General features: G+C 44.8%; 3 protein-coding genes across 9 annotated transcripts in view; 2 read left to right on the top strand and 1 right to left on the bottom strand.

Moving 5' to 3' along the window:
- LOC142378675 (testis-expressed protein 2-like) overlaps positions 1-13515 on the top strand; it is a 33143-nt gene extending 19628 nt beyond the window's left edge. For 3 of the 6 annotated variants that reach the window (XM_075463463.1, XM_075463462.1, XM_075463464.1), the window contains 9 exons: positions 142-472; positions 552-790; positions 3274-3438; positions 3775-3874; positions 8191-8317; positions 8984-9097; positions 9268-9483; positions 9858-9978; positions 11941-13515. In XM_075463463.1, the coding sequence (XP_075319578.1) occupies positions 142-472; positions 552-790; positions 3274-3438; positions 3775-3874; positions 8191-8317; positions 8984-9097; positions 9268-9483; positions 9858-9978; positions 11941-12060 (1533 nt within the window). In that variant the 3' untranslated portion in view covers positions 12061-13515. The remainder of the gene's footprint in view (positions 1-141; positions 473-551; positions 791-3273; positions 3439-3774; positions 3875-8190; positions 8318-8983; positions 9098-9267; positions 9484-9857; positions 9979-11940) is intronic. The other 3 variants (XM_075463467.1, XM_075463465.1, XM_075463466.1) reach the window with 3 other exon arrangements.
- Positions 13516-13613: 98 nt separating this feature from the next.
- Positions 13614-17210, top strand: LOC142378678 (group XIIB secretory phospholipase A2-like protein). Its single transcript, XM_075463470.1, has 4 exons — positions 13614-14399; positions 15002-15090; positions 16546-16711; positions 16866-17210. Exons 1-4 carry the CDS (start codon positions 14147-14149, stop codon positions 16982-16984), a joined length of 627 nt encoding a protein of 208 aa, XP_075319585.1. The 5' UTR covers positions 13614-14146; the 3' UTR covers positions 16985-17210.
- Positions 16817-25275, bottom strand: LOC142378676 (uncharacterized). 2 transcript variants are annotated; one of them, XM_075463469.1, is made up of 7 exons: positions 24382-25275; positions 24152-24298; positions 23056-23184; positions 22688-22801; positions 20781-22205; positions 20347-20443; positions 16817-19234 (listed from the first exon to the last, which is right to left on the bottom strand). In XM_075463469.1, the coding sequence occupies exons 1-6, from the start codon at positions 24745-24747 to the stop codon at positions 20348-20350; spliced, it is 2277 nt and encodes a 758-aa protein (XP_075319584.1). In that variant the 5' UTR covers positions 24748-25275; the 3' UTR covers positions 16817-19234; position 20347. The 2 variants fall into 2 exon arrangements, with proteins under 2 accessions (XP_075319584.1, XP_075319583.1); XM_075463468.1 differs by having other exon boundaries at positions 16819-19234; positions 22688-22819.
- Between the last annotated feature and the right edge of the window lie 593 nt (positions 25276-25868).

Here is a 25868-nt window from a genome sequence, read left to right as displayed (position 1 = left end):
CACGTAAAACAGGGCTGTGCACATCCTTAGAGCTTTAAAGGTTTTATTGAAGGTTGTTCTTTAACTTTTATTTAGTTGGTAAAGTTTACGCATTAACAAACCTTTTCGGCCCCTGGTTTATTACTCCGAATGTCCCTTTAGGTATGTTTGGTACCTCAGAGTCTGGCCAGGAAGCGAATATGGAACAAAAAATACCCCATCTGCATTGACCTTGGGAGACAAGATCACTTCATGTCAAAGGCAGAGGGGGACTGTTCGGATGCTGGTGAAGCGTTGAGCACGAAGGATAATGGAGAGGGGACCAGAGGAGCTCAGGAGCGAAGGCCATCATCTTCTTCCAGTAAAGATCTGACCCTCTACCTGTTTGGAAGGACTGGGAGAGAGAAGGAAGAATGGTTCCAGAGGTTTCTGTCAGCCTCTAATCTCAAAGTGGAACTGACGAAATCTTCTTCTGTTGGTGGCAGTAAGAAAGGTGAGTAATCGCTGAACTCATTTTGTCCCTCGTAAGAGCATAATCTAATAGGAATATTTGAATCCCCTCCGTTCCACAGCCTTGAGCTCGAACAGCCGCAACGGCAGCCGCAGCAGTCTGGATGAGGTGCTGGCATCTCTGCCCAGGTCAAAAGACTCAACAGCCTCCTTAACGACAGCGGGCAGTGCCAAAACAAAGCCTCTGCTAGACTACACTGTCTACATGGGCTCTTTGCTGCCAAAACAGCTGCCAGTCAGCCCCACAGCTGGCAGCCCTGCCCTGCAGAGTCTACACAGCAGTCCGGGGGCTGATAAGAAGGTAGCACATATTTATGGGTGCCAATGCCGAAGGCATTAGACACACATCTTACTCCTGTGCCAGATTATTATTCTCCCGTTTCCGCCCTAAAGTTCGGCGCTTAACTAGTCTGGCAGCGATGGTCCGACCGACATAAAAAGCGCACCGTTAGGTGCGCATTGATTGGGAATAGTGTGCAAAGACTTTTCTCTCTCATTAGTCAAAAGGAATTCCGGCAAAATGGGAAAATGTCGGAAAATTTAAACAGGGAATCCTCATCAAAAAGTCAAAAAATGGCGATTTGGACCCTTAACGAGCTTGAAAAAGGCATTTTCAGAGGCTTTATAACTCAGCCATACAGCATGGCACAGATCTCATTCAAAGTTTGTAAGTGACACGAGACTCTCGGCTATAACTGAATCGAAGGGTTTGAATATATTTAATACGGCTTTGACACGACGGCAGTTTACGTTTGAGGGTGCCAAAATGTCAGGTCGTGCGTCTCACGCACTCAAGCTCTCACTCTAAAAATCATTAATCACAGATTCGTCAAACAAAACTCTCTCATGTCTGAAATATCTGGCCGATCTGGACAAATTTTTTCACAAAACGTAGGTATTTTTGTCCTCTTTCACACAATGTCCCACTCATTGACCTCTGCCACACAGATTTATCACAAATTGCCTCTGAGCGAAGAGTGGTGTCCCTCCAACTGATGTTCCGTCGATTTATAAATGGCTAAAATCAGTCTTTAAATATGATTTTAAAACTGCCATTTAAAACGAGCCCGAGGGGGTAGCCGAATGAAAATTACACCGCTGGATTCGGCCGTCCCTTGTGGTGCTCACGGTACAAAAATGATTCGGATACGAGATTTACTTTTCGAGCTGTGACCGTTTGTTCGAGAAAGTAGGCGGAAATCAGAAATGCTCCATTTTTAACAGGGACAAGTGTGTGTCATTTGCAGCACCTGTCAGTTTGAGCAGCACACGTGTTAACGAGCTGTCTCCTAGCAACAAGCTTAAGAGCCTGCTCAGGGCTGACACAGAGGCTGTGTTCGAAACCGCCTACTTCTCCTACTATTCCTACTAGTCATACTTTTTTAAGTTCCCGGATGTACAGTAGATGCATACTAGATTTGCCGAAATGTTGAGTATTCATCATGAGGTTACTTGTTACACTCAAACTACCCAAGATGCAACGTAACGTGACGTTGCCCATCGCCATTTGAACGGTCAAATTCCGTTAACGGGACGAGAGCAGTCAAAACGGCATAACCGGAAGTGCGTTGCTCACTGCGGCTAGCTTTAGTGGCGCCGAATTCGTGGGAAAAAACTTGTAAATAGCCGGTATTTTGTCACATTTTCAACACCTTGGGGGTCTAAATGACTACTTTCTCGCCTGAAAATGTTTCAAATGTTACTAAAGTTATATATTTACAGAGTTTATAGCTTAAGGGAAATCAGCTTTTCAGGCCGGCTGATTTCGGCTCGGGCAGGAGTGAAGTGCACTGTGTGTAAACGCTCTGCATGCTGTCTGATCGATGAGTATGCCGTTTTCAAGTATGTAGTAGGCGGTTTCGAACACAGCCAGAGACTGCTTAGGAGGAAAAAGCCAAGATGGAGCCCTTCAGGAGCCATATTGTGCCTTCCAGATGCCTTATCCAAGTACCCACAATGCATTGGGAAAATGCATTGAAAAGCATTTAACACTAAGCACTTAAGCTTATTTAAAATGGCATAAAAACTGTTTTTTACACCGGACCTTGATAAAAATTACATAAATGTCTCCCCCATTTAGGGGCTGGCAGAAGCGCAAAATTGAATTGGAAAATCGATTGAAAAGCATAAAATGAGGCCATTTTGAAAATGCCATTAAAGCTGTATTTTAACCAGGACCTTGATTTAAAAAATGACAAAACTGTCTTCATCAGACCTCTCACAGAGACCCAAAATTCAATGGGAAAATTGATTGAAATCGATTGAAAAGCACTTAACGAGCCCCAAAATGCATTTAAAAATGCTAAAAAACCTGTTTTTTAAAACTGGACCTTGATACAAATGACATGGCTGTCTACAACAGACCTGTCTTTGGAATTTTGGGCCTCGCAGAAAAATCGATTGAAAGGCACTTAACGAGCCAAAAATGCCAAAAAATGCCCTGTTTTGGAGGCCTCATAACTCTGTCATACGACATCACAGAGACCTCATTCAAAGTTTATATGTGACAGGAGACTCTCGACTTTAACTGAACTGAAGGGTTTATCGATTGGGCGGGCAGTAGATTGGCACCCATCAAAATTTCTTCAGGAATTTTCTAGTTTCTTTTACACTATTAACATATTTAACACATGATGTCCAATGTTTAACCTTCCTGTGCTACAATAACTGCTCTGCTATTGCGCTGTAAATCATCCATGCAGATGTATTGATTATTTTTACAATCCTGCAGGATTGGTGTTCTTTTCTGTTGGCGTTTCCGTGCTAACTGTCCCCCGTCTGTAGCTTCAGAGCAGCGCCTCGGCTCCAGTGCAGCCCAGGGGAGAGGAGGAGGATTTTGTTGCCTGGGTAAACGCAGCTCTCGGCCGAGCCTTCTGGGACTTCCTGATGGAGCCCTACTGGGCTGAACTGGTCTCCAAAAAGATTCAGATGAAGCTCAGCAAGATACGGGTGAGCGGGAGAACAAGTTTATCCTTTTAAAACAGAAACTGGGTTGAACTGAAACAAGTTGGTCACCCTCCTGCTGACACACATACAGATGGCTTTTCAAATGTCAGTGTGGCATAAAATATAAAGGTGAAAGTTTACAAATCCTGCTAACTCTCTCGAACACGCCTGGCAAACCTGAGTTATTTGTCACGTGTGTTTTGATCTGTGACCTGTGCAAACAGACCTGGTCGGTCCTCCAGGGACTGACGCAGAGACACTTCACATGTCTCATGACAGGGTGTGTCTGTGTGTGACTGTAACTGTAATTGACCGGTTGTTTGCTTCTGTGCCTTTCAGTTGCCTTACTTCATGAATGAGCTGACTCTCACAGAGCTGGACATGGGCGCAGCCACTCCCAGAATCCTTGGGGCTTCCGCGCCCTACGTTGACTATCGAGGCAAGAAAGAAATCAATTTCAAACCACACACACACACACACACACACACACACACCTATACATATACTTCTTCATGAGGACAAACAGGCATTTTGGACCAGCTTGAGCTGTTGGAGCTGATGTTTAGGATGTTTTTCGCCCCGACTCCAGGAGCACATCAGCGAACCAGTTATCCTGCAGGGTGGCTCGTATAAGTCTTTAAAGAGGGACGCTGCATCGAAGAACTGCAGAGACCAACGCAGCATGCGCAATATCAGATTTCCCCTGGAAATTGATTCTAAAAGCCACATTTACAGCTAAGCTGCATGAACGCATCCCAAATGATATACACTGCATGAGCAGCGAACTCAAAACACCCTGAAAGATCAGTCGTTCTGCAAAGTTTGTGAACGCATCTTCAGCACAGATGAAACACTCGACCCACGTCCCTGTTTGACAACTTAAGCTGTTCCTCGTTGCCTTTTCCAGATTCTCCAGCTGTGGAGGCATAAAAAGTTCCAAAAAGTGCCTGATTTCACTCCCTCACCTTGTGTCACAGTGTCTCCACACGATAAAGGGTTTCAATATATTATATTATCATTAGCCTATCGTATAAACAAGCTTGTATTGTCTTTCCATTATGACATAAACTATGAATGAACCGGACCCGTCGTTTACTGTATGTGCTGTCGCTTACACAGAACGTTTTCTCAACGTAAAACTATTTTCAGATGAACCTCCTCTCACTTTTTCCTTAATGATTCACACAAAACAACCCCCCCGCCTTTCAGTCACAGCTCTTTGTGGCTCTTTTTCTCAGGTGGCTAAGACCAACCAACAGCTCACTTCTTCTGTGGTTCATTGAGCCTCAGGGTGGTTGGAATTTGTTTTAAGGTCATCTCTTTTTTGCATCGGTGGTGAAAGGTCTTCTCAGCTCAGTTGAGGAGTGAGTTCTCCTAAACTTATGTGAAAATGATGATTATCAGCTGCTCTACAACTGTTAACCATCACATCAGTGACAATAGTTCACATTTAAACTTGGCACACGTTGTTGTAAACGACACCAACGAACAAAAGGGACATTTGGTCTCATGACTGATCATTTCTCTCATTCTTTCTCTTGTCCTCTCATTGTGACCAGCCGCAGTACTGAGGTTGTATTCACCAAACAGCAGCACCCATGACTGCTATCCTAACTCTCCACTGGCAGCAACACCATCCAGGCTGACTTTCTAATAACGCTCACAGTGCCAACGTAGGCGCTGCTAGCAGCTCTCACCAACACAAGTAACACATAAAAACCACATTGTGTTTGTGGTAAAAGGATTTTAGACCTCACGATACACAGAATTTAGAATACAAAGATGAAGGTGACACAGACGCACCGTTTAAACCCCATAAATGTGGAAAATAGTTTGAGCCTAAGACAATGAAAACCATTTTTCTCATTAAATAGCAGGTAGATATCAGGGTTACTGTGGGTGATGGGGTTAGAGAGACGTGCTCACCATTTAAACAAAGTACAAACATATTTCCCGTCAGCAGTATTAATGCTCAGAGCTGAGCCTCACGCTCAGATGATGTCTGGGTGTTCACCTCCTCAGCATCAACAGTTCTGTGTTATTTTCACATCTCAGCGAGGCACCGACCGCTGGGCCGACAGACCCGTAGTCAAAAATCTCAGTCAACCAGATTCTAAATGTAGAAATGGTTCGGTTTTATGGCTTTATATTTGTCCCAGGGGTTCACATAACAGTAGAGTTAAATCTTTAACATGACCATCTGGTTTCACCTCATACGAGTTCATCTTTAGACCGGTAATGATGAGAGAAATCTCGTTAAATCTACCAGAATTTCACAGGCATGAAGAACATTGTTTACCAGCTTATATATGTGAGGTCTTGGAGGGTTTAACCCATTCTGACCTGTGCTTTCACACCCCGAAGCACGACTGTTTTTTTCCTAAGAAAGAAACAGAAAGTTTTAGCTCTGAAATGGTTTAATTTCCTTTGTGTTATGTACAAACTATGCATGTCCTTTTAAACCGGTTTGAACCTGATCCAGCAAACGAACATGTCTGCACAGCTCGGGTCTTATTGCTTTAATCTAATTTAAAACTTTGTGTGCTTACCCTTTACATTCTGTCAGATGTCCACTTCCTGCTTTTCTCTTCCCTTTACATTCGCTTTCATTTCATCTTCCTCTTTGTACCCTCACTCACTTTTTTTCCGTCTGGGTGTCTCTCCTCCGCTCTGTGCTGTTAGTCATTGGCTCATTTTTATCACTGCTACTCTCACATAACCTCATAATGAGAGCAGGAATTGATTTAATCTCCAGCTGAAATAGCTTTTCTTGGAACAGTTCAAGGTAAATCGCACCTGAAATGCCACTTCACACACAGTCGGTGTGCAGCGAACGCAGCTTCATCACAGACGGCGATAGGTTTCAAACGTTTTGATTTATTTTTAACAGAGTAGAAACGAAGTGACCCTGATCGTGCACAGTCAGTCTTATTTTTAGATCTTTGTTGCTTATGAGCATGAGATGTATCACAAAATAGTTCTTATGCATTCGGCCTTAGATTCTTGAAGGTGTTTAACTCTTCGAGGTCCTGTTTATGCTTCTATTTAGAGGTTTCTGGCTGCATTCTGCTCCAAACCCTCTTATTGAAATGGTGGGCTTAGTTTTCCTGTTGGATTTTCCACTGGCTGCATCTTAAGTCCTGCCTTCACCTTGTCTAGCTCCTCTGCTTCCTGGAACAAATGAGCTGAGTGGAGTGGATCAATGAACCTCCTCAGATGTGTGCACATCTTCACAGGCCTCTTTGGCCTCTGTGTTCATGTACAGTTGTGGAGTAATTTTGACATTTGGCTTCAGCCCAGTGAAGGAAACCTTCCCTGATTCAGCACTTTGCACTCGGTGCCCTTTCTAACCCCCGACAGCTCACACTTTCTGCCCTCTCGGGCTCAGCTGAACCATCCTCACTCTGCCAGGCTGTCTCTTCATTACCAGAAACCTTCCGCTCTTTCTATTGTTCTAAAAACCTTTCCTCGTGCTTTAATGTCCTCTCAGCTCTCAGTTTATCTTCCACTCACTGAATCTCTCCGATTTCCTCTGGCGCACCGCACTTAATGCAGGATGACGTCATTTAGCACAAGGGACGTAATGGCTGGTTGCCACGGACCAGGTGTTCCTGCAGCCAGGCAGATGAGAGGTTCGACTTTCTCGGTGCTCTTTGTCTCTTCATAGAAAAGTATTTTATTACTTTTGCTGCACAGATTTTGTCACAGATGACACATGACTGAACTGAATTCCCAGTAAAATACAACCGAGTTCAATGATAATGTTTTCCATATCAGAGCATGATGCAATTAATCTGCTGTGCATTCTGAGCAAACATCTCCACTTTGGTCTGGTCTGTCCAAAGGACATTGTTCCAGAAGTCTTGTGGTTTGTTCAGATGCAGCTTTGCAAACCTAAGCTGTGCTGCCATGTTCTTTTTAGAGAGAAGAGGCTTTCTCCTGCAGCCCTTCCAAACAAGCCATACTTGTTCAGCCTTTTTCTAACTGTGCTGTCATGAACTTAAACCTTTAACATGCTAACTGAGGTCGAACCGGTAAGGCGTTGGTCAATATAAAAAGGGTTTATTTTCTTTAAAACATGATCGTAAAATACCAATACATGCATACATACTGTTGCTAGGCAGCAAAGCTATATGAATCAGATTAATCGGGCTTCTGTTAACTGAGCAGCAGTGTCACAGTGAATGTGTACACACACGTTTTGCTTAATTTATTACAGTTATTTCCACTCCCACTTGACATTCTCACCCACTTAAATCTACTTTAGAAAACATTGCTGCCCTCTAGTGGCGTAAAGCAATGCTACACCAAAAAGTATATGCAAAGATTGTGGCTCTTTGTACACAAAAGTACGTGATTCTGTGTCCTGAAGAGAGGAAAAGAGAATATCCAGAGCTCCACTCAGGAATTTCTCCCTCGTTCTTTTATCTCTCTCCCCGGTTGAGTTGCCTCATCTTTCTCTGCTAAGCAGAAAAGTCAAGGAAATGAAATCAGTAGTGATCCCTGCTTCAGTGATGCTCAGGGGGGCAGAGAGGTGGCACAGAATTTTATAAGGAGGCAGAAAGAGCCACAAGAGATGCAGCTGTTGCTTGTTTGTTGTGTCTGAAATGAATAGATGCTGGAGAATACAGCTGGTCATTGTCAACCAGTTCTTCCTACTTAAAACACGATAGCGTACCGAAGCTTCACTGTGTATTTATCTCATTCTCCACAAGTCTTCTGAATAATTTCTAATCATCGCTGTGCCCTCATCAGGTCTGTGGTTTGACTTGGAGATTTCCTACAGCGGCTCTTTCCTGATGACCCTGGAAACCAAGATGATCCTCAATCGCCTCGGAAAGGAGGGAGACGGCCTTCGCTTCGGGGAATTTGGCAAAGATGGGTAAGATCACCGGGATCGCATTTTAAACCGGCCTTGTTTGAATTTACAATCATTTCTGACTTAATGTAGGAAGGCTGGGCTCGTCTTTGTCTGCTGTTCTGCATCTTTTCTGTCTTTTTCACGTGTCCCCTCCTTTCTTGTCCCCGCTGCTCCTTCTCTTTGGACTCTACTTTAATGCGGATGTTTCTTCCTGTGGTGAGTGGTGCCCGACTTCCAGCACAGTTTCATTTCCTAATGCCATCTAATGCTTCATCTCATCAATCATTCATTTCTCACCATGCTCAGTCCTTTCATCAGTGTATTTCAGCACTTCCTACCCTTTCAATTTGATATTTCATCTCAGGTTTTCTGTAGGATATGGAGTGGTACTGTAACATGATGACCATGAGAAACCTAACTGAGGTTATCAGTGCTGATACCAGCCCTGCATGCCGGATCGGTGCACCTACAGATCCTGCCAGGGTTACACAGGTTTCCAGTAAAGAGGAAATGAGCCTGTTTTTAGGGAAACGAGTGCAGATTCAGCTTTGCATGAAGTTAAAACACTAAAACCTTTGTAGTCACCCATGGTTTCTTAGGGCTAACTTATTTTTAAAACACTGATTCTCACCCACACGGTTAGATGATCCCCCCCTCTGATCCACCTGTGTGTGACTGTGCTTCCAGACACAGGCCACGGACGTACTGCCTGGCTGACAGTGATGAAGAGTCATCCAGCGCAGGTTCCTCGGATGAGGAAGACTCCTCAGAGCTCTCAAGTGACTACGCTGGAGCTGAGGGGTGAGAACGAGTTTGAGCACTTTCTTTTGCTTTCATAGTCGAAGATTATAGGATATAGAAACACGACGAGACATTAGATGAACCTGCTTTTGTAATTTAATGGAAATATTGGCTTAGATCGCCTGAGCAGACCGTGAAAATAAAAACGCTGACTCAGAATTGCTGTCCAGATACAGTTTCGTTGGAGGTCATAAACCCAGCAAGATCATGCGCTTTGTGGACAAGATCGCCAAGTCCAAATACTTCCAGAAGGCCACAGAGACGGAGTTCATCAAAAAGAAGATGGAGGAGGTGTCCAACACGCCGCTCCTGCTCACCGTGGAGGTCCAGCAACTCCGAGGAGCGCTGGCCGTCAACATACCTCCTCCTCCCACTGACAGGATATGGTACGTGAAGGAAGCATTGTCTCTCTGGAATTGCAGTGCACAGCATCCATGTTTGTCCGAGCCTGCTCTTTCCCACAGACAGGAAAACACTCAGCTGCAAACAAAGATCTCCCAGTCTCCTCCTGTTTGTCAACAGTTACTGAGTCAGAAGTCCCAAATGTTTGTCTCCAAATGCAGGAGAATTAACTTTAAACTTTCACATTGAGAATGTCTTCAGTCAGAATGAGTAAGAGTCTCGCTGCTCTCATGCAAGAGCATTTTTTACTGAATGATTCAAAAAGATGCTCTCTGGTGCCCCCTGGTGGCGGTACTGAGAAGAGGGGGTTTATTTGTCTTTGAGCGACTGGTTTGATGGTGTTAGTTTTGCGTTGCAGGTATGGCTTCAGGACGCCGCCTCACCTGGAACTGAAGGCACGACCTAAACTTGGAGAAAGAGAAGTTACCCTGGCTCATGTCACAGACTGGATAGAGAAAAAACTGTACCAGGAGTTCCAGGTATGTGTTGAGGACACACTCTTATGTATTAAACAATCGGAGTACGTTTCACATAGATTCGCATATAAAGAATGGATGTGGCCAACAAGTTGTCATCTCTTTGTTCAGCTACATTTGAAACGCATCATAGCTCAGATGGAGGAGGAGGTTGTCCTCTAATTCAGTCCACAACATCTTCATACGTTGAGATTTATTTGGACGAGACACGGAGCATCAAGTATCTTTAATACCGACTATCCACTCCAGTCTGAGTTTATTTATAAAGCACATCTAAAACAGCAGAGTTGTCCCAAAGTGCTGTGCTGTCAAATATACATTTACATACATGCATAAAAGGAAAAATCACCTGCAGAATAACTAGAACAAGAGTTCAAAACCTCACATTTTAAAAGAGATTTAAAAACAGGAAGAGAAGGAACCTGAGTAACATCTAAAGGCGACTTGTTCCACAGTTTAGGAGCCCAGGTCATGTGATCAGTAAATCTTAGGGACCGAGAGGGAACATATCACTAAGAGAGGTCGGCATTCAGACATTTAGATGGCAGAAGGAGAATTTTAAAATCAAATGTTTTGTGCACAGGAAGCCACTGCAGAGCAGACAGAACTGGTGAATTATTCTAACGTCTGTGCGCTCCGGTTAAAAGCCGAGCAGCAACGTTCTGGACAAGCTGAAAACGTGAAAGGGAAGTGTGGCTAACTCCAACATAAAGAGCGTAGCAGAAGTCCAGACGAGCAGAGATAAAAGCATGAATCGCCTTTTCAAAGTCTTGCCATGTCAGAACAGGCTTGAGCTTTGCTATCCGCCTCACTGAAGAGACTTTTCTGTACAACAGCGCTGGCTCGCTTGTTAAATTTCAGATCACAGTCCATAATTATACGTTTTTACTGGTGCTTTTTATGTCGAACCAAGGTTAGAAGTGGCATCTCACAAAATAACTTTCTTTTCATTGAATCTTAATCTTATGGTTAGAGCTATTTAGCTAATAAAGGTATATAAATCTGACAGTCATCTGCATAGCAGTGGACGGATACCCCAAGTTACCTCAAAATCAAGCAGAAAAACACAGAAAAGAAGGGGCCCAAGAATTGAACCTAGAGAGGCGCCGAAGACAACGTAAACTCACCTAAACCAACACAGAAGCTTCTGTCTGCCCAGTAGGAATGAAACCAGTCTTAAGGCTGCACATGTGATGCCCACCCAGTGCTGCAGATGGGAAATAAGGACCCTGTGCTCAACAGTGTGAGACGCAGAGGTCCAATCTAATGGAATGGAGTATCTCCACCTGAGGCACACTCTAAAGTTTAAATGTGCTGTATGAACCACAAGCACATTCAAAGTCTTACAAAACTGGCATCGTGTTTCAGTGAAGTAGACGGCAGCCTGGAGATTAAGACCGTCAGCTCTTTAAGAAAAGAGGTAATTGGAGGAATCACACCCTGTTGGCCGGAGCTTCAGGTTAAAGTGTCCCCAGCGTTTGCTTCACTTTTAGGATCCAGAGCCAACGTCCATCTTTTATCTGCAGCCCGACAGCTGCTGAAGCTCCGCCCCTCCGTAGGGGAGGATGGAAGTGAGCTGGAGATCGGCCAAAGTTTTAAAGCTGGGTTTTTTGTGGAGTCCACAGATATACATGACAGTTTGAAAAGTCACCATGAAATCTAAACTATTTTTTATTTTTATTTAATAAAGATGCACAAAATGTGGTGGAAACGAACTATAAAGTAGTAGAAAGAAGTTGTTTTTTTTCCTCTTTGGGCTGACATGTTGATGTTGCTGCAGGTTGCTCACGTGGCAACACTCGTCTTTATATTTATATTTTAAAGCCATTTATTTATAATCCTCTAGGTATTTGTACCCTTGCCTGGAGAAATGTGGCGTTTTGAAGTAGAAAATGTGCTGAAACTTTGCATTTGTGCTTCATTTAAAACCTCACAGACTGCTCATTATTCTCTCTCCTTGTTTAGAAAATCCTTGTAATGCCAAACATGGACGACGTGTGGCTCCCCATCATGCATTCTGCCATGGACCCGCGCACGGCTGGCGGACCCTTCGTGGGCCCCCCGGTGGACCCAGAGGCCTCCTAGTGGGAGACGTCAGCACCAGTCAGCCTTATAGATTGTTTACAGTATTGCCTAAAGCTCACAAAGTCTCAAAATGGGAATTTACAACCAAAGTCTTTCGGTGTGACACTACTGTCATACAAACACATTCCCCTGGTGAGCCGCTCTCTCACCAGCCTGTAAATAAACTCTGAATTTTAAAAGGAACAAGGCAGAATCGACCGAGCACACTAAAGACCAACGGTTGCTTGCTGCTATGTTGGATAGAGCACATTAATGATGAGAGCTAACTAATAACGAAGATGGGTGGAGTTGGGCTCCTTAACGGGGGCGGGTTGAAGAAGCATTCACTCGACACCTTACAGCCTGCAGGTGACGGATGGAGCGGGAGCACCGGGTGCCTGTTTGGTTTAGAGGCGCAGCTTACGGGATAATAGTGCAATGATGCGTTGAATTAGGCTTTTAGTGCCACGCAGGTCTTGATTTGTGTTTATTTCTTTTCTCTTTTTTTAATCGGATGTCGTGAACAGTATTCTTTTGTGCTGTGACCAGACGTTCAACTGCCAAACCGCTGTTTCTATGCCACTGATGCCTGTTATCCAACATTTAAAGGTGTGGATGCAGACGATGTAGTGAAAGTGTCATTCACCATGTAAATACCTTATTAGTGCAAAAACACTGCAAGTGCAATGACTGACATGCCTTCAGTTTGAGCCCGTGTGGAGACGTGTGAGCGCGCGCGCGTCTGCTGATGAGGCCGCCAACGCGTCTGCTGAATGTATTTATGAGTGACAAACAGTTTTTACCTGGTTACATTTAGACTGGGGTGTGCAAATTATTGCACATTACACTTTTCTTTAATTCCTTTTTCCTTTTTTTTTAATGATGAACACTACCCCGCCTTGCACATCTCTCACCAGGCCGTCGATTGGCCGTTATTATTACGAAGCAGCGGGTGGCGTATTTATCCGTGCGTCACTCGCACTTTAAATGACAAACAGCTGCCCGCCAGGCTGCTGGTAGACAGACGCCTCGGTGCAGTTAACATTCGGGTGAAGTTGAGGTACAAAGAGCATCGTTAAGAGCATCTTTTGCCAAGAATGTATAGCCTTACCTGCAGGGTTTCTCCCTTTCTGCTCTCTGTGGTTAAAGGTACACATCCTGAGCTCCGTCGGCTCATATTTACAAATGTCCTAAAACACGAGCATCGACCTCGTTTACGGGATTTAGTTCATCATTCTTTTCGGATCGTCCCGGTTCCTGATGAAGTATTTTTGAATGACCTTGTAAAGTGGGTTCGGTTTCTTTGCTGAAAGCAGAATAAAACGAGATTTTTTGAGGATATATGAAGTTTATGACCTGATTTGTATCTGTGAATTACTAATGCCTTTTTGACAATTACGTGTAATTCTAAGGCCAAATTTGGTGATTATGTGTATCTGCCTTATTTATAGAGGAAAATAAATCTGGTAATGACAATGTTGTTGCATAATTCATGCATATCCTTCTTGATGTGTGTTTATTTGCCACAGAAACAACCTTTCCTGTAGTGATTCCTCATTAAACCACCAAAAGATGATGGGAAAAAAAAAATCAACAATTTCTCCAAAACTGGATGAATTAACAGCATCAGATAATCCAAACCAGTTTGGGTTTCTGTGATCAGACAAAAGCTAAACTTAACGAATAGAATTGACTGTTATTCCCTCATATTGTTGTTTGTGTAGCTTTCACATTCAGGTACCAGACGCAGCATTTGTTTACTCATAATTTGTCACACAGAGACATTTGCCGATGATTTCAGCAGTCGGGAGGTGATGTTCTCTAAGTTTAAACTGTCCTGCAGTTGCTGTTTGTCAAGAGATTGAATTAGAAGAGACGTGTCTGAACAGTGAACCAACGCAGTGATCAATCAGCAGGAATGATAGGAGCTTGTTAAAAAGGTGAGATAGAGGTCGGACTTTGTTCCTCCACATATGAGGCCGACCCTGCGTTGGGCTCAAAGTTCAGGTCACGCAGGCGGTTTCTGTGTCGCCTCTTGAGTGGCTTTTTGTTTCCGTCTCTTCCTCTGAACCTTTAACTGTTCGCTCCGAGCTGTCTGAACCACAGGATGACCCGCTGGGCCTCTCTCGCTCCCCTCCTGCTCCTGCTGGGCCTGTTCATCCTCAGTGCCGCCGGTCAGGAGGACTCCACCACAGCTGCTCCTCCTCCACCGGGCGAAGCATCTGAAACGGACGATGAGAGCGAGGACTGGGCCATGAACTCCCTCCGGGGCGGCTTTGAGGCCGTCGGCGGCTACTTTGACTCGGTGCTGGAGTTCATGGGCGGACGAGATGGAGTGTGTCAATACCGCTGTAGATATGGTAAGATATTGATCCCCTTGTACTGATCATTCTGGGTATAGTTAGTGTTTTAAAGCCTTTCAGACCAACGGAGAAATCAAACTGTGGGACCCGCTGAACGCATCCATGTTTCTCTGAGCAAAGCAGGCATGCCAGCTCTTTGCACGGAGAGTAAATATTGAAACAATGCTGTCATTTTGTAAATCTCGGCATTCAGAGCACCAACAAGTGATTAGGATGAAGAAATAAGGCAGATTTTATCTGATTAATAATTAATTAACACCACTGATGCAGATCAGGTCATAAAATTCTTATAAAATGATCATTAAAAAGAGTCCAGCCAGTCGATGGTAAATGCAGCATTGCAGCACAGAAGCTACTGTTTCTGTTTCTTTGTTATGAATCATGAAGTCAGTTCTGCTCCAGCTCTCGTAATTAAAAGGATTTATTCAGCTAATTGTTCCACTTATCGTCGCTGTTATCTGGGCGAGAGCCTTGAAAAACGGACTGTGACCTCTGGGTGAGAGGAGAATATCGTGAGGAGACAGACAGAGTCCAGGACAGTCCGAGCGGTCTGTTGTGAAACATGGCCAACATCTGATCTTTCTTTGTTCCTCTCTCAGGCAAAGCTCCTGTTCCTCGCCCCGGCTACACGATGCCTGAGCCTGATGGATGCACCTCCTACTTCTTTGGTCTTCCTGTTCCAGAAGGGGTATGCATGCTCAAACAAGCAATTTAACTGTTACTGGTGATAATAGGTGGATCCACCTTCCGAAAGGTTTCAGAATTGTTATTATTGGCTGTGGGTTAACCCCACCTTTGAATTTAACTCACTAATCAAGTGAATATCTGCTCTGAGCTCCTTTATCCTCCAACACAGCCTGAACCCTCTCAGACGAGCTTTCTGTCCTTTCTTTAAGGAGTCTTCAGGAATAGTTCTCCAGGCTTCTTGAAGGACATCCCAAAGCTCTTCTTTGGATGTCGGCTGCCTTTTGTTCCGTTCTCTGCCAACATGATTCCACACTGCTTCAGTAATGTTGAGCTCCGGGCTCTGGGGAGGATTCATCCCTCCATCAGACCTGCTGCCACTGATTTTTAGTCCACTTCTTGTGTCCTTTGGCACAGCTCAGCCTTTTCTCCCTGTTTCCCTTCCTTAAGAACGGCTTCCTGACAGCCACCCTTCCATGGAGCCCATTTCTGATGAGGCTTGGGCCAACAGCAGATGGATCAGCTGAAGGTCCAGATGCATCTCTCAGCTCCTGTGTCAGGTCTTTGCTGGATTTTTTCCTCTTTCTTAAGGACATCACTTTCAGATCCTGTTCATCTGCTGTAGATAGTTCTTTAGGCCTGACACTTCTTCTTTTGTCCTCCACTTGTCCAGTTTCCTCAAATGTTTTAAGGACACACTGCACACCATGCTGAGATATGCCAAGTTTTCAGCTAACAGCTCTTTGGGAATCACCTTGTTGCTGCAGAAATCCTATTTTCTGTCTGTCAAACTGTGTTATCTTTGCTGTTTTTCATAGATGCAACTAAAGAAATGGGAACAAATGATGTGTCTCTGTGACAGGCAGCTGGGAACAAAGTGCCTAAAGATCCAATTTAAAATGGCTTCTTTGCTAAGTTGTCTGTTATGTGTGGACACAACACTGGTTCATCCCTTGAGTTAGGAGCCTTTTTAATGTCTGAATGATTCACAGGTCAGAGTTAAGTGGCTTCATAAATAAATTAAAAAACACATTCCTCTGAATATGGTCGGGTACAGGAACTGGACTGAGTGGAAAAGCAAAGAAAAACTCCTTGCTTTAAAGTCGAGATAACCACCGAAGAAGACTTATCTGAGATTAAAGACGTCAGAGCAGAGTTGCAGCATCTCAGCAGGTAGCGTCTGTCAGAGGCAGCTGGACTACAAAGGTTTACTCCCCACAAAGCCATGCGTCAGACACATTTCTGTACTCCTGTCTCTGAATAAAACGGCACATTCATTCACATTCAGCTCACTCGCCTCCCGTTAGATGCACAACATCCGTTTCTGCTGTTTTCCCAATCAGTTTTTATGTCTTATGAATCCAGATGTGTATTCAATCAGCTTTCCGGGCTCAGTGGCTGGATGATTCCTTATTTAATGTTAGATCCACAAACACATTAATCCCTTCTGTTGCGTCAGATGGACGTGGGCATCCCCGCCATGACCAAGTGCTGCAATCAGCTGGATATGTGCTACGACACCTGCGGATCCAATAAGTACCGCTGCGACTCCAAGTTCCGCTGGTGCCTCCACAGCATCTGCTCAGACCTGAAGAAGAGCCTGGGCTTTGTGTCTAAAGTCGAAGGTGAGTAACCTGTTCACCTGTTCATCTGTTTCTATTTCACCTGAACATAAGGGATCCGTCGGGGGGGGGGGGGTCGCCATCATTGACCAGGGGAGACGGGCCTGAGAACACAGCTCTGTGCTGACCTTCGTGTTTGTGCTTGTTTCGTCCCCAGCGTGTGAAACCGTGGCGGACACCTTGTTCAACACGGTGTGGACGCTGGGCTGCAGACCCTACATGAACAGCCAGAGGGCGGCCTGCTTCTGTCAAGGGGAGGAGAAAGATGAACTTTAGACAAGAACCGTCCCGTTCATGAAAGCAGGATCAGCTGGAGTCCCGTTTCAGACGCTGGCGCTCAGCGTTGGAGCGCTGCAAAGACTGTTTGAGTAATTTATTCGGAAGTTCTTTCTTTTGTTTTGTTGAAAATAACTCTTCACGATGTAATTCGGCACCATTTTGTTTCGAACACCAGGAAAAGGTAAATGAATGAATCTGATCTAATAAAACGGTTTTAATTGCTGATGTGGTTATTATTGATGATTTGAAGTCGTATCAGAGCAGCCGTACGGCGCCACAGACACGGAAGCTGCCATTTCTTTGTGTTGCCGTCCCATCCGTGCAGGCTGAAATCTGGGATGCTGGTGAGGAGTGAAACATTCAAATCATGAGCTGAACTGGGATCTGTGGTTTTAATGCTGCAGTGGATGCACATGGACCACAAACATCTGTCATTATCTAACAAACGATGACTTTTCAGAGTCAAGACTTCAGTTCTCTCAGGCTTAAAAACTCTTGAATAGTTCAGATATTACAAAAAGCACAAATGTGTCCAACGTGCCTTTTGAAGAACTCCGTTTCCTTCCGTTTAAGCTCTGAACCTTAAAGACTTTGTTAATGTGTCCAAACTGAGGAAACCGTCGGTGTTTCAAGCGTTTGGGAAGATTTATAGATGATAAATTGAGCTTCATGGGCAGTTCAGATTAAATATGAGCCAGTTTCTAATTAAGAAGCTAAAGGAGTTGAAGGTCCGCCGTCACCTTTTCTGCATGTTTTGGACGCCTGCTTTTATCCACCAGAAGCAAGCCGAGCCGGGTGGTGAAAACAGCTCACTGTGGATTATTCCGGAGGACACGCCCCCCCTGTATCAGGCATTTGAGTTACAAAGACAGTGTAAAACAGTGTGTGAGGCTTCTTTTGTCCCAAATGCAGGAACTCCAAACATCAGAAGCTGATGGGCAACACGGAGGGGATGTGTGCTGTTCCGGATGACCGGACAATAAAGTTCTTCGACTGTGTGCCAGACTAAAATATACACTGAAGAGGATACGAAGCATTAAATAAAGCTTTGTTGAAAACAACCCACCCGTCACCCAGCTGTCCGCTGAGCTTTATGGAAACCTTTAGCTCATCACCACCTGCTCTGTGGCAGCTCGCCGTCCTCAGTGAAAAGGCCCAGAAAACTCCACGGTGACCAGCTCAGGATAAACAGAACAGTCTGTAGAACCCGAAGGAGGAATGTCGGGCTTTAATGCAGACGTCTCAGTGGGGTTACATGGCACTGAAAGAATCGGATTAAGGGCTAAATTACAATAAAACAGAGTAATTAAGTTCATGTCTACCCCTTAGAAGGTCTTCAAAGTCACATTAAACCTGCTTGTAGGCGCTGAAGCACGTGGTGAATTAGACTGAGTTCTGCGCATGCTCGAGATTTTTTCCCGGGGTCGTGACCCGGAAGTCAAAGAAGACGATATTACTGTTGTCGTCGGAAAGAAACAAACAACCCGATGGAGAATGCGCCGTTGTGCATCCCGTTTGTGCAACAAGCAGCTCATCACAGACGAAATGTAGAGGGACGTAGCTTCATCTTGCTCTTCGTTCTCCATCTTTCTCGAATGCCTGAGTTTGTTGTTGTTGTTGTTGGTGAAGAGGTCAACAGGAAGTGGCTCTATTAGCAATAGTTGAAATGGGTACAGTGCCACCTATCATACCGGGGTATGACATGCTTTGTGCCTCTGATTCCATTTATTCACCGCCATATATCCAAGGACAATTACCCTTGCTCAGATAAGGAGCATAACCCAACTACAGCTATAATCAAATTAATCTCATCATGTAGACCCACTGACTGATGTATTTTTGCTTAATGGGGCTGAGCACACGCTGTCTTCTTACTTCTTCACCGGGATTCAGTACACACGGATGGTTATTAATGTCATACAACGTGTGCACGTGCTGCGTTTGCAGCTTGATTTGATGGAGGAAACCGGAGAAAACTAGGAGCAAAAATCAGAGGGAACATTTCACGTTAGCATTTTAACTTTCAAATACTACATGGTGACATTCACAGACACCTGTCTTCATGTTAACCTGCAGTTTAGTTCACAAAAATACTCTCAGTTACGTGTTAGTTCAAAGATGATTCAGTTCAAACGTGAATAGGAGTCGAAATAGTCCTGAGATCCTCATCCGTGAGCAATGAATGTTAAAGATGGAGGTTGGTGGTGTGTCGGGGCTCCCATCACCATCTCTACGGTCCACAGACGCCTGCAAGGAGGAGCAAAAACATAAAGGAAAAGAGTTTAGAGTCACCTGATGCTGCAAGTAAATTCATGTAAAGAAGAGGTCAGTTTGGGCAGGGAGGGAGCGTTCAAACTAAATATAATAAACCGTACATATTGTATCTATTTAGTCAAACAAGGGCTGGTTAATCATACAAAGATTTGATGAGAAAACGGAAACATCTGTAAAGTTTGTAACTCCAGTGAAGATGCTCCATATTCTCCTTTAAGGGGATAAATCAGGCGGTTTTATCTGATGAGTCGCTTTTCATTTTACTGCAACATTTCAGGGAAAGAAGCGGTTAAAGAAAACGACAACCACAGCGTTGTCTCCCCCTGCAGCGAGTCCTGGGGGATCCCGAGGCGTCCCCGGGCCGGATGGGAGTCCTGGCTCTGCCCCGGGGCCTCATCCTAACCAGATGAGCTGCGGTTCTACTCCCTCCTGGTGGTGGAGCTCCTCCCCCTTATATCTGAGCCCCGCCCCCCTCTGAAACAAACTCATTTCAGCCGCTTGCATCTACAGTCACCACCCAAATCTGTGACCGTAGGTGAGGGCAGCAGCAGAGGTGGAGCAGCTCGTGGAAAACTTCTCCTTCCGGCTCAGCTCCCTGAGCACGAACACCATCCTGATACCCATGCAGTTTTCCCCACATTAACACCCTTTCCACCTGAAATAATTATTTTGCTAACTGCACCTCTGGATCTCCTCATACCCACGCCATCCTGTCGAAAAGACAGTACATCCTCCATTAATCCGCTCGTATGAAATCAGTAGGGGTGGACTTAGTTTTTCACTCACCGTTTCTGCATTTTTGTCTTTGCTAAAACAACGACGACAACCCCGTGATGTGCTCTATTGTTCCTCTGTGGTTGTACTCGCTTCATTTTCAGACCTGGTGAGATGGTTTCTATCGTGTCCTGATGACATAAACCTCAAAAACTGAAGGAGGGAGTACTTACTTTCCCACCAGACTGTTTTTAGGCTGGTTTGTGCGACTCGCTCAGAGATTAAATAAGCAAAGTCGACTTGAATCAATCAGTCTTGGATCCTCGTTCAGCTTCCGAAACACTGGAACGCTCTTCTTCAGGTTTACTCACGTTAACTCAGCTCTAGCGTCAAAGAGTTGTCCGGCTGCATGGCGTTAGCGTTGTGGAGCTGCTTAGCGTGCTTTGCCTTCTGGTTGAATGCTTGAAGCTGGAAAAGAAGAGAAAGGAAACAGAGAAAACTTTGATTCGGAGGGATTTAAGATGACCCGGCAGGGCTGAAATCATGAGGGTTTTCCCCTGTTGTTCCAGATGTTTGTGTATCTTTATGTTGTCTATGTGTATGTCTTTATGTTGATGAAACACATGGCGTGTGGAACATTAAGCTTTCAAACTAAAAGCAGGGGCTATTGTAGAAATATCCCGACAATAATTTCTCTTAAATGACACATAAATCCATCAAAATGTCAAATCTTAGGCAGCTATTTGACTGTGATGGACACCCCGCAGCGCCACCTGGTGGCTCCTACAATCAGCCATTCACTGACCTTCTTCCTCAGGTTAGCCTTTACTTCCTCCTCTGTTGGCTGCGGCTTCTCCTCCTCCTCCGTGCTGTCCTTGTTGTCCTGCGAGGCCAGCATCCTCTCCCTCTTGGCGGCATATTCCACTTGTTTCTGCACCAAGCGTTGGGCCCTTTTCCTTTCTCTCCGTCTCTTCTGCTGGAGGTGCCTCTGTCCGCGCCTGCGCTTGCTCCTGCGCACCTGTGTGAGCGGCTTCAGGTGGCGCTCGGGTTGCTGTTCGGTAGCGACGACCCTCAGGCAGCGCGAACCGGCCGCCAGTCCGCTCTGACCCTCGCTTACAGACAGGTCCGGGTTTATTAGCGAGAAAATGTGATGGGGGGGTCTCCGTTTGTGTGCCGATTCAGAGCCCTCGCCGGCTGGCTGTGGGTAGTTCAGGATGGAGGAAGCAGAAGGAAGAGAGCTGCCACTCTGAGCGTATGACCAGCAGGGGTGTGCCGCCTCCCTGTCGCCGTGGGAGGCAGCGTGATGGGAGTACAAACTGTAATCTGGAAAAGCAGAGTCTCTGTAACTGTGCCTCGCTGCTTCGCTGCCGGCCTCCTTCCTGTGGCGGTGCGTCGGTCCATCTCTGCCTCCTTCACGGGAGCGGCTGCGTTCAGACTTCTGCTTGTGTTCCGAGTCTCTGCTGTGAGAGCGGCGGTGGCGCGACGGGCTCCGACTACGGCTTCGAGAGGTTGACCGAGAGGTGGAAGAACAGGAAGAGTAGGAGGAGGAGGAGGAGGAGGAGGAGGAGGAGGAGGAGGAAGAGGACCTACTGTGGGGTCGACTCTCCTCCTTCTCCTCTCTGCTGTCAGGCCTCCGTCTGCCTTCAGGCTTCTTCCCGTACAGCCTCTCCTGCATGCGGTCGGATAGTTTGTTCATCTCCTCCACTTCCAGGCTCAAACCCAGAGTTTTAAGAATGTTCTGTAGTTGTTCTTGCTTTTCATCAAGCTTTGGGGTGTCTTCTTCTTCTTCCTCTTCCTCTTCCTCTTTCTTCTTCTTCTCCTCCTGCTTCTCCTCCTTCTTCTTCTTCTTCTTCTTCTCTCCCAGAGAAAACTCTGACTGACTGCCGGAGTCCACACTGCCGTGTCTGTGGTCAGTCGTCCTCTCCTTAGCGTCAGCTGAGCATCGCTCTCGGCTGAGCGGCTTCGACTCCGCACCGCTGGTCCTGCTGCAGCCCGGCAGCGAGACTCTGCCGTCTGATCGCTGGTTCTCACTCCTGGGGGGCAGATCTGACTTGCTCTCCACACCGAGGGGGTGAGGGTGAGGGAGATCCTCTCCGTCGTCGTTGACAATCCTACTGAGCACGTTGATGTCGACGCCTTTGTTGAGCACACTGAGGAAGCGCTCAAACCCCCTGTCGACACTTTTCTCCTCCTTTGCTGGTGAAGTAACGCTCCGGCTTGGAGAGGACACCTGCCAGACGTACACAGGTGTCACTTACAAAGTTAACTTAATAAAAAATATTCATTCATTCTATACTTCTGTCACAGTATAAATGCACAATTGACCATGTTTTTAGAATTAAAACATAAAGTATATATAGAATTTATCCCAAAAACTAATTGATCTGAGTTTTTCACTGATAAAAGCAACTTTACAAGCTGCCATGTTTAGAGTTATTCATGCCGATTATCTTATTTCAGCACAAAGTTAAAGAATAAAAAATAAAAAAAACTGGCCCATTTCTTTTTATTTTCTTTCCAAAAAGCCAATTTTTTCACCAGTTTGGACAACAAGTTTGGCAACTGGGCAACTTCCAGGTCTGATTTATCCGATTTACTGTGTTAATCACAGCATCACATATTCAGTGAAAGTAACTTGTACTTTCTTCTTATGTTTTACCAGGAATGAACACTAAAACTGGGTTTTTTTAAACCATAACAACACGCGTGTACCGTGTCATTCAGCTTAGCGTGCTCCTTTTGGTTGAGCAGCTTCAGGAAGCGTTCAAAGCCTTTGTTGGCATCCTCCTTTGCTGGTGAAGTAACGCTCTGGCTGTTCCCAGGGACCTGGGGGACATCAGGGACCTGTGAAACCATTTTCTTTTACTTTCATCTTTTTCAGACATTAGATTTACATGCAGCAGTGAGAACGGGAGCTGTGGATATTTTATAACGGTGCTTTGTGACTGACACACAGTCACCGTGATGCATTAAATGGCAAAATTTGCAATCACAAACGAGGAAAAAAAGTCTGGTTTCTCCAAGCAGTAAAAGCTGCTCAGGAACAGGTGAACGTGTACAGAGAGCTGTGCAGGACGCACCGTGTCTTTTAAGTTGGTATCCACTCCTTTGTTGAGTAAACTAACGAAGCGCTCAAAGCCTTTGTTTTTCTCCTGGTTCGATGGCGACGTGAAGCTCCGGCTGGGAGGAGACAGCGGGACATCCGGGGCCTGTGAAACAGCAGAAACAGAAAAACATCACTAAAGGAATGTCCTCACTAAAATCAAGATGATTTTGTTCCTTCTGATGCAAGCTGCTGTGAAACTAGGATTTTACAGGCTTAAAGATCCTGCGTTGGTTTGAAACGTCTCAGAAATCACAACTACACATTCAGAAGCTCCAATATGAAGGTCACCAGTCGGGGTAATGTTGGGCCTGATTTAACAGGATGTAGGGTTACAAAGTAGTTGGAGAGAAAGTCCACAATTACTTGAATCTTTACGATGTATCGTTGCCACGGCAACCAAGTTTTTATCCAGCCTGGTGTGTCCCCCTGGTGGAAAACTCTGGAATGACTCAGGTTGGAGTCGTAAACAGGAAACAACGTGAACAATTACGCTCACGACGGATGAAGTCGCCTACGTAAATGTGTGATTGAAAAAAGGAAATATAATCCAGACAGGGACTAACCACCATGGTAAAACCTCAAATCTGCAACTAAAAGTAAGTTTATTCCTGTAAAGGCGACTTGCAGCGGTTGCTCAGGACAAACTATTTACACTTGCGCAGGAGGGCATCGCTCGCCTCAGAAGAAGGGATGTAAGTGCGTGCATTTTCGAGGAAGGGAAAGCAAAAATGTGGATCAGTGTAAAATAATGTTAAATTAAATTAATTATCCTCATAGAGACACGAGGAAAACACGTTACTCTATCTGGATGTTTACGTGCATGTTTTTCAGGATGTATAACGAGTCCTCAGTAAACCATGAGCAGGCACTTTCCAGCCTCTCTGGTCCGTCCTTTCTTCTTCTGCTATTAATCCACAATTTTAATCTTTAGATTTCCATCTCGATTAGAATTTAAAGCTGGAATCTAAGGATGAGCTATTAGCATCACACACACAAAGCCACGGCACTACAGCCAGATATCAGGGATTTCTTTACATTTTCACGATTCACTCAACAAATACATCACAAACCTTCTCTCTGTTAGGTGGGAAAACACGGGTTTCACCACGTCTCTGCTTCACCAGCGCCGTCACTCTGAGCCTCAGCGGATGGGGGTCCTGCATCGACCGGTCTTTGCTCTGGATCGATGGTTTGATTCTCTCTTTAGGGGACTGGACCTGATGAGAAAAAGAGAGTGCATCACAGTACACAGTGTATGCAAAGAGTTGTGCACCCTGACATATGATCTACCTCTCTTTACCTTGGAAAAAAGGCTGAAAGGATGCTGCTGTAGAATGTCCTCCACCCTGTCTCTCAGAGTTTCACCTTTGCACATATCAGAGGAAACACCAGGGGACTTAAAAAATCCAACTGTTTTTATGGCGATGGCAGCTTTCTTGTGTATAATCTGCTCCTCTATCTCTTTGAGCTCTTTCCTCTTTCTTGACAGCTCTTGATCATACTGATCCATAACCAGTGGTTCACCATCTGGGTCCTCAGCTTCTGAGTCCTGACGGTTCTGGGTGGGGGGGCTGGGTTCCCTCCTCCCAGGGCTGCTCCTGCTGCTGTATGTTGAATATTCACAGTAAGGGTCCCAGTCCCTGCCAATTTTTGAGGTGCTCTCCATGCTTTTATTGGCAGCACATTGGGGATTTAAGTCCAGATGTGTATGCAGTCTTTGATTAGAGTATTTCTGATTATGTGGATTCACCGTCCAGCCTCTTTCCGTTTATAAAGGCTCTGAAGTTGTGGAAGAATACGTGCAGGTTGCTGAGGAGGGATCATCTTCACCCCCTCCCCCACACCACACACCGTAGCTCACCGAGGAAAAACAAGGACTACAAAACCGTGATTTAACATAATAAACAGTATTAGTCACTGGTTAACTAACAAGCTAAAGGATAGAAGTATCGACTAAATCATGTCTATAATTAGCTTAGCACAGTAGCTAACATATTTTCCTACTTCTGCTGGTCAACGATTATATCACGAAATTATCTGTTTTTTAATCTCGAAGGCAACGAAACTCCGAAGAAGAGATTAAGTTAGTTTCAGTCGCACAGAGGAAAAACCTTTAAAGTAAAAAAAAAAAAAACAGCCCGAACTGAAGAACAAACGAAGGACTGTAGCAGCTGCTGCTTTCGTGCTATAAAGTAGCGGCGGCGCCCCCTGCTGGTCGGAGGACAGACATGGTAATAATAAACGGGTCTGGTCTTCTTTAGCAAATAAATTAATAAAAATGAATGATCGTGCTTTTTTAGAAATCTGGATTTCTTTAGTGGAATTCAACATAAAATAACGAAAATAGAGCGGCTACCTTTGCTCTGATGGAGACAGTGAAGCTGAAACCGGAGAGAAGGATTAATCTAAAGAGGTTAAGTTTATTATTGGTTAAAAAAAACTCTTTGGAAACTAGAAAACTGAGTAAATGAATGATTCTGTATCAGTGATTGGTCCCAAACTATTTATTCTTTACATTAATTATATAAATCTTAACTATACGTTAAATCTTTTGATATTTCCACGACATAAATGTACTTTTCTTTGGATAAAACCTTATAAAAACCTCTGTGGGCTGTTAAAATAAATCTTTCAAACTAAATGAATGCTTTATTGGAGTCAAAAAGAAACTAAATTAAAAGTTTTTCATCAACAAGTTTCTTTAAGTTGGGATTGATCATAACTGAAAACACAGAAACACAACAAACCTGTATAAATCTAAAGCTTTATATATAGTAATTATGGCTC

The sequence above is a fragment of the Odontesthes bonariensis genome, chromosome 4 (assembly GCF_027942865.1).
Source record: "Odontesthes bonariensis isolate fOdoBon6 chromosome 4, fOdoBon6.hap1, whole genome shotgun sequence".
Classification (NCBI taxonomy): domain Eukaryota; kingdom Metazoa; phylum Chordata; class Actinopteri; order Atheriniformes; family Atherinopsidae; genus Odontesthes; species Odontesthes bonariensis.
The sequence above is the reverse complement of the archived record's forward strand: the minus strand, read 5'-3'. Positions and strand labels throughout refer to the sequence as shown.

What these genes read in the sequence shown, in the direction of transcription:
- LOC142378678 (XM_075463470.1), top strand. Translation starts at nt 14,147, where the DNA reads ATGACCCGCTGGGCCTCTCTCGCTCCCCTCCTGCTCCTGCTGGGCCTG. An exon ending in GTCTTCCTGTTCCAGAAGGG is followed by an intron (nt 15,091 to 16,545) that starts GTATGCATGCTC and finishes CTGTTGCGTCAG; the next exon opens with ATGGACGTGGGCATCCCCGC. An exon ending in CTTTGTGTCTAAAGTCGAAG is followed by an intron (nt 16,712 to 16,865) that starts GTGAGTAACCTG and finishes TTTCGTCCCCAG; the next exon opens with CGTGTGAAACCGTGGCGGAC.
- LOC142378676 (XM_075463468.1), bottom strand. Translation starts at nt 24,747, where the DNA reads ATGGAGAGCACCTCAAAAATTGGCAGGGACTGGGACCCTTACTGTGAA. An exon ending in CTTTCAGCCTTTTTTCCAAG is followed by an intron (nt 24,299 to 24,381) that starts GTAAAGAGAGGT and finishes TTTTCTCATCAG; the next exon opens with GTCCAGTCCCCTAAAGAGAG. An exon ending in AGGCTAACCTGAGGAAGAAG is followed by an intron (nt 20,444 to 20,780) that starts GTCAGTGAATGG and finishes CTTCTTTTCCAG; the next exon opens with CTTCAAGCATTCAACCAGAA.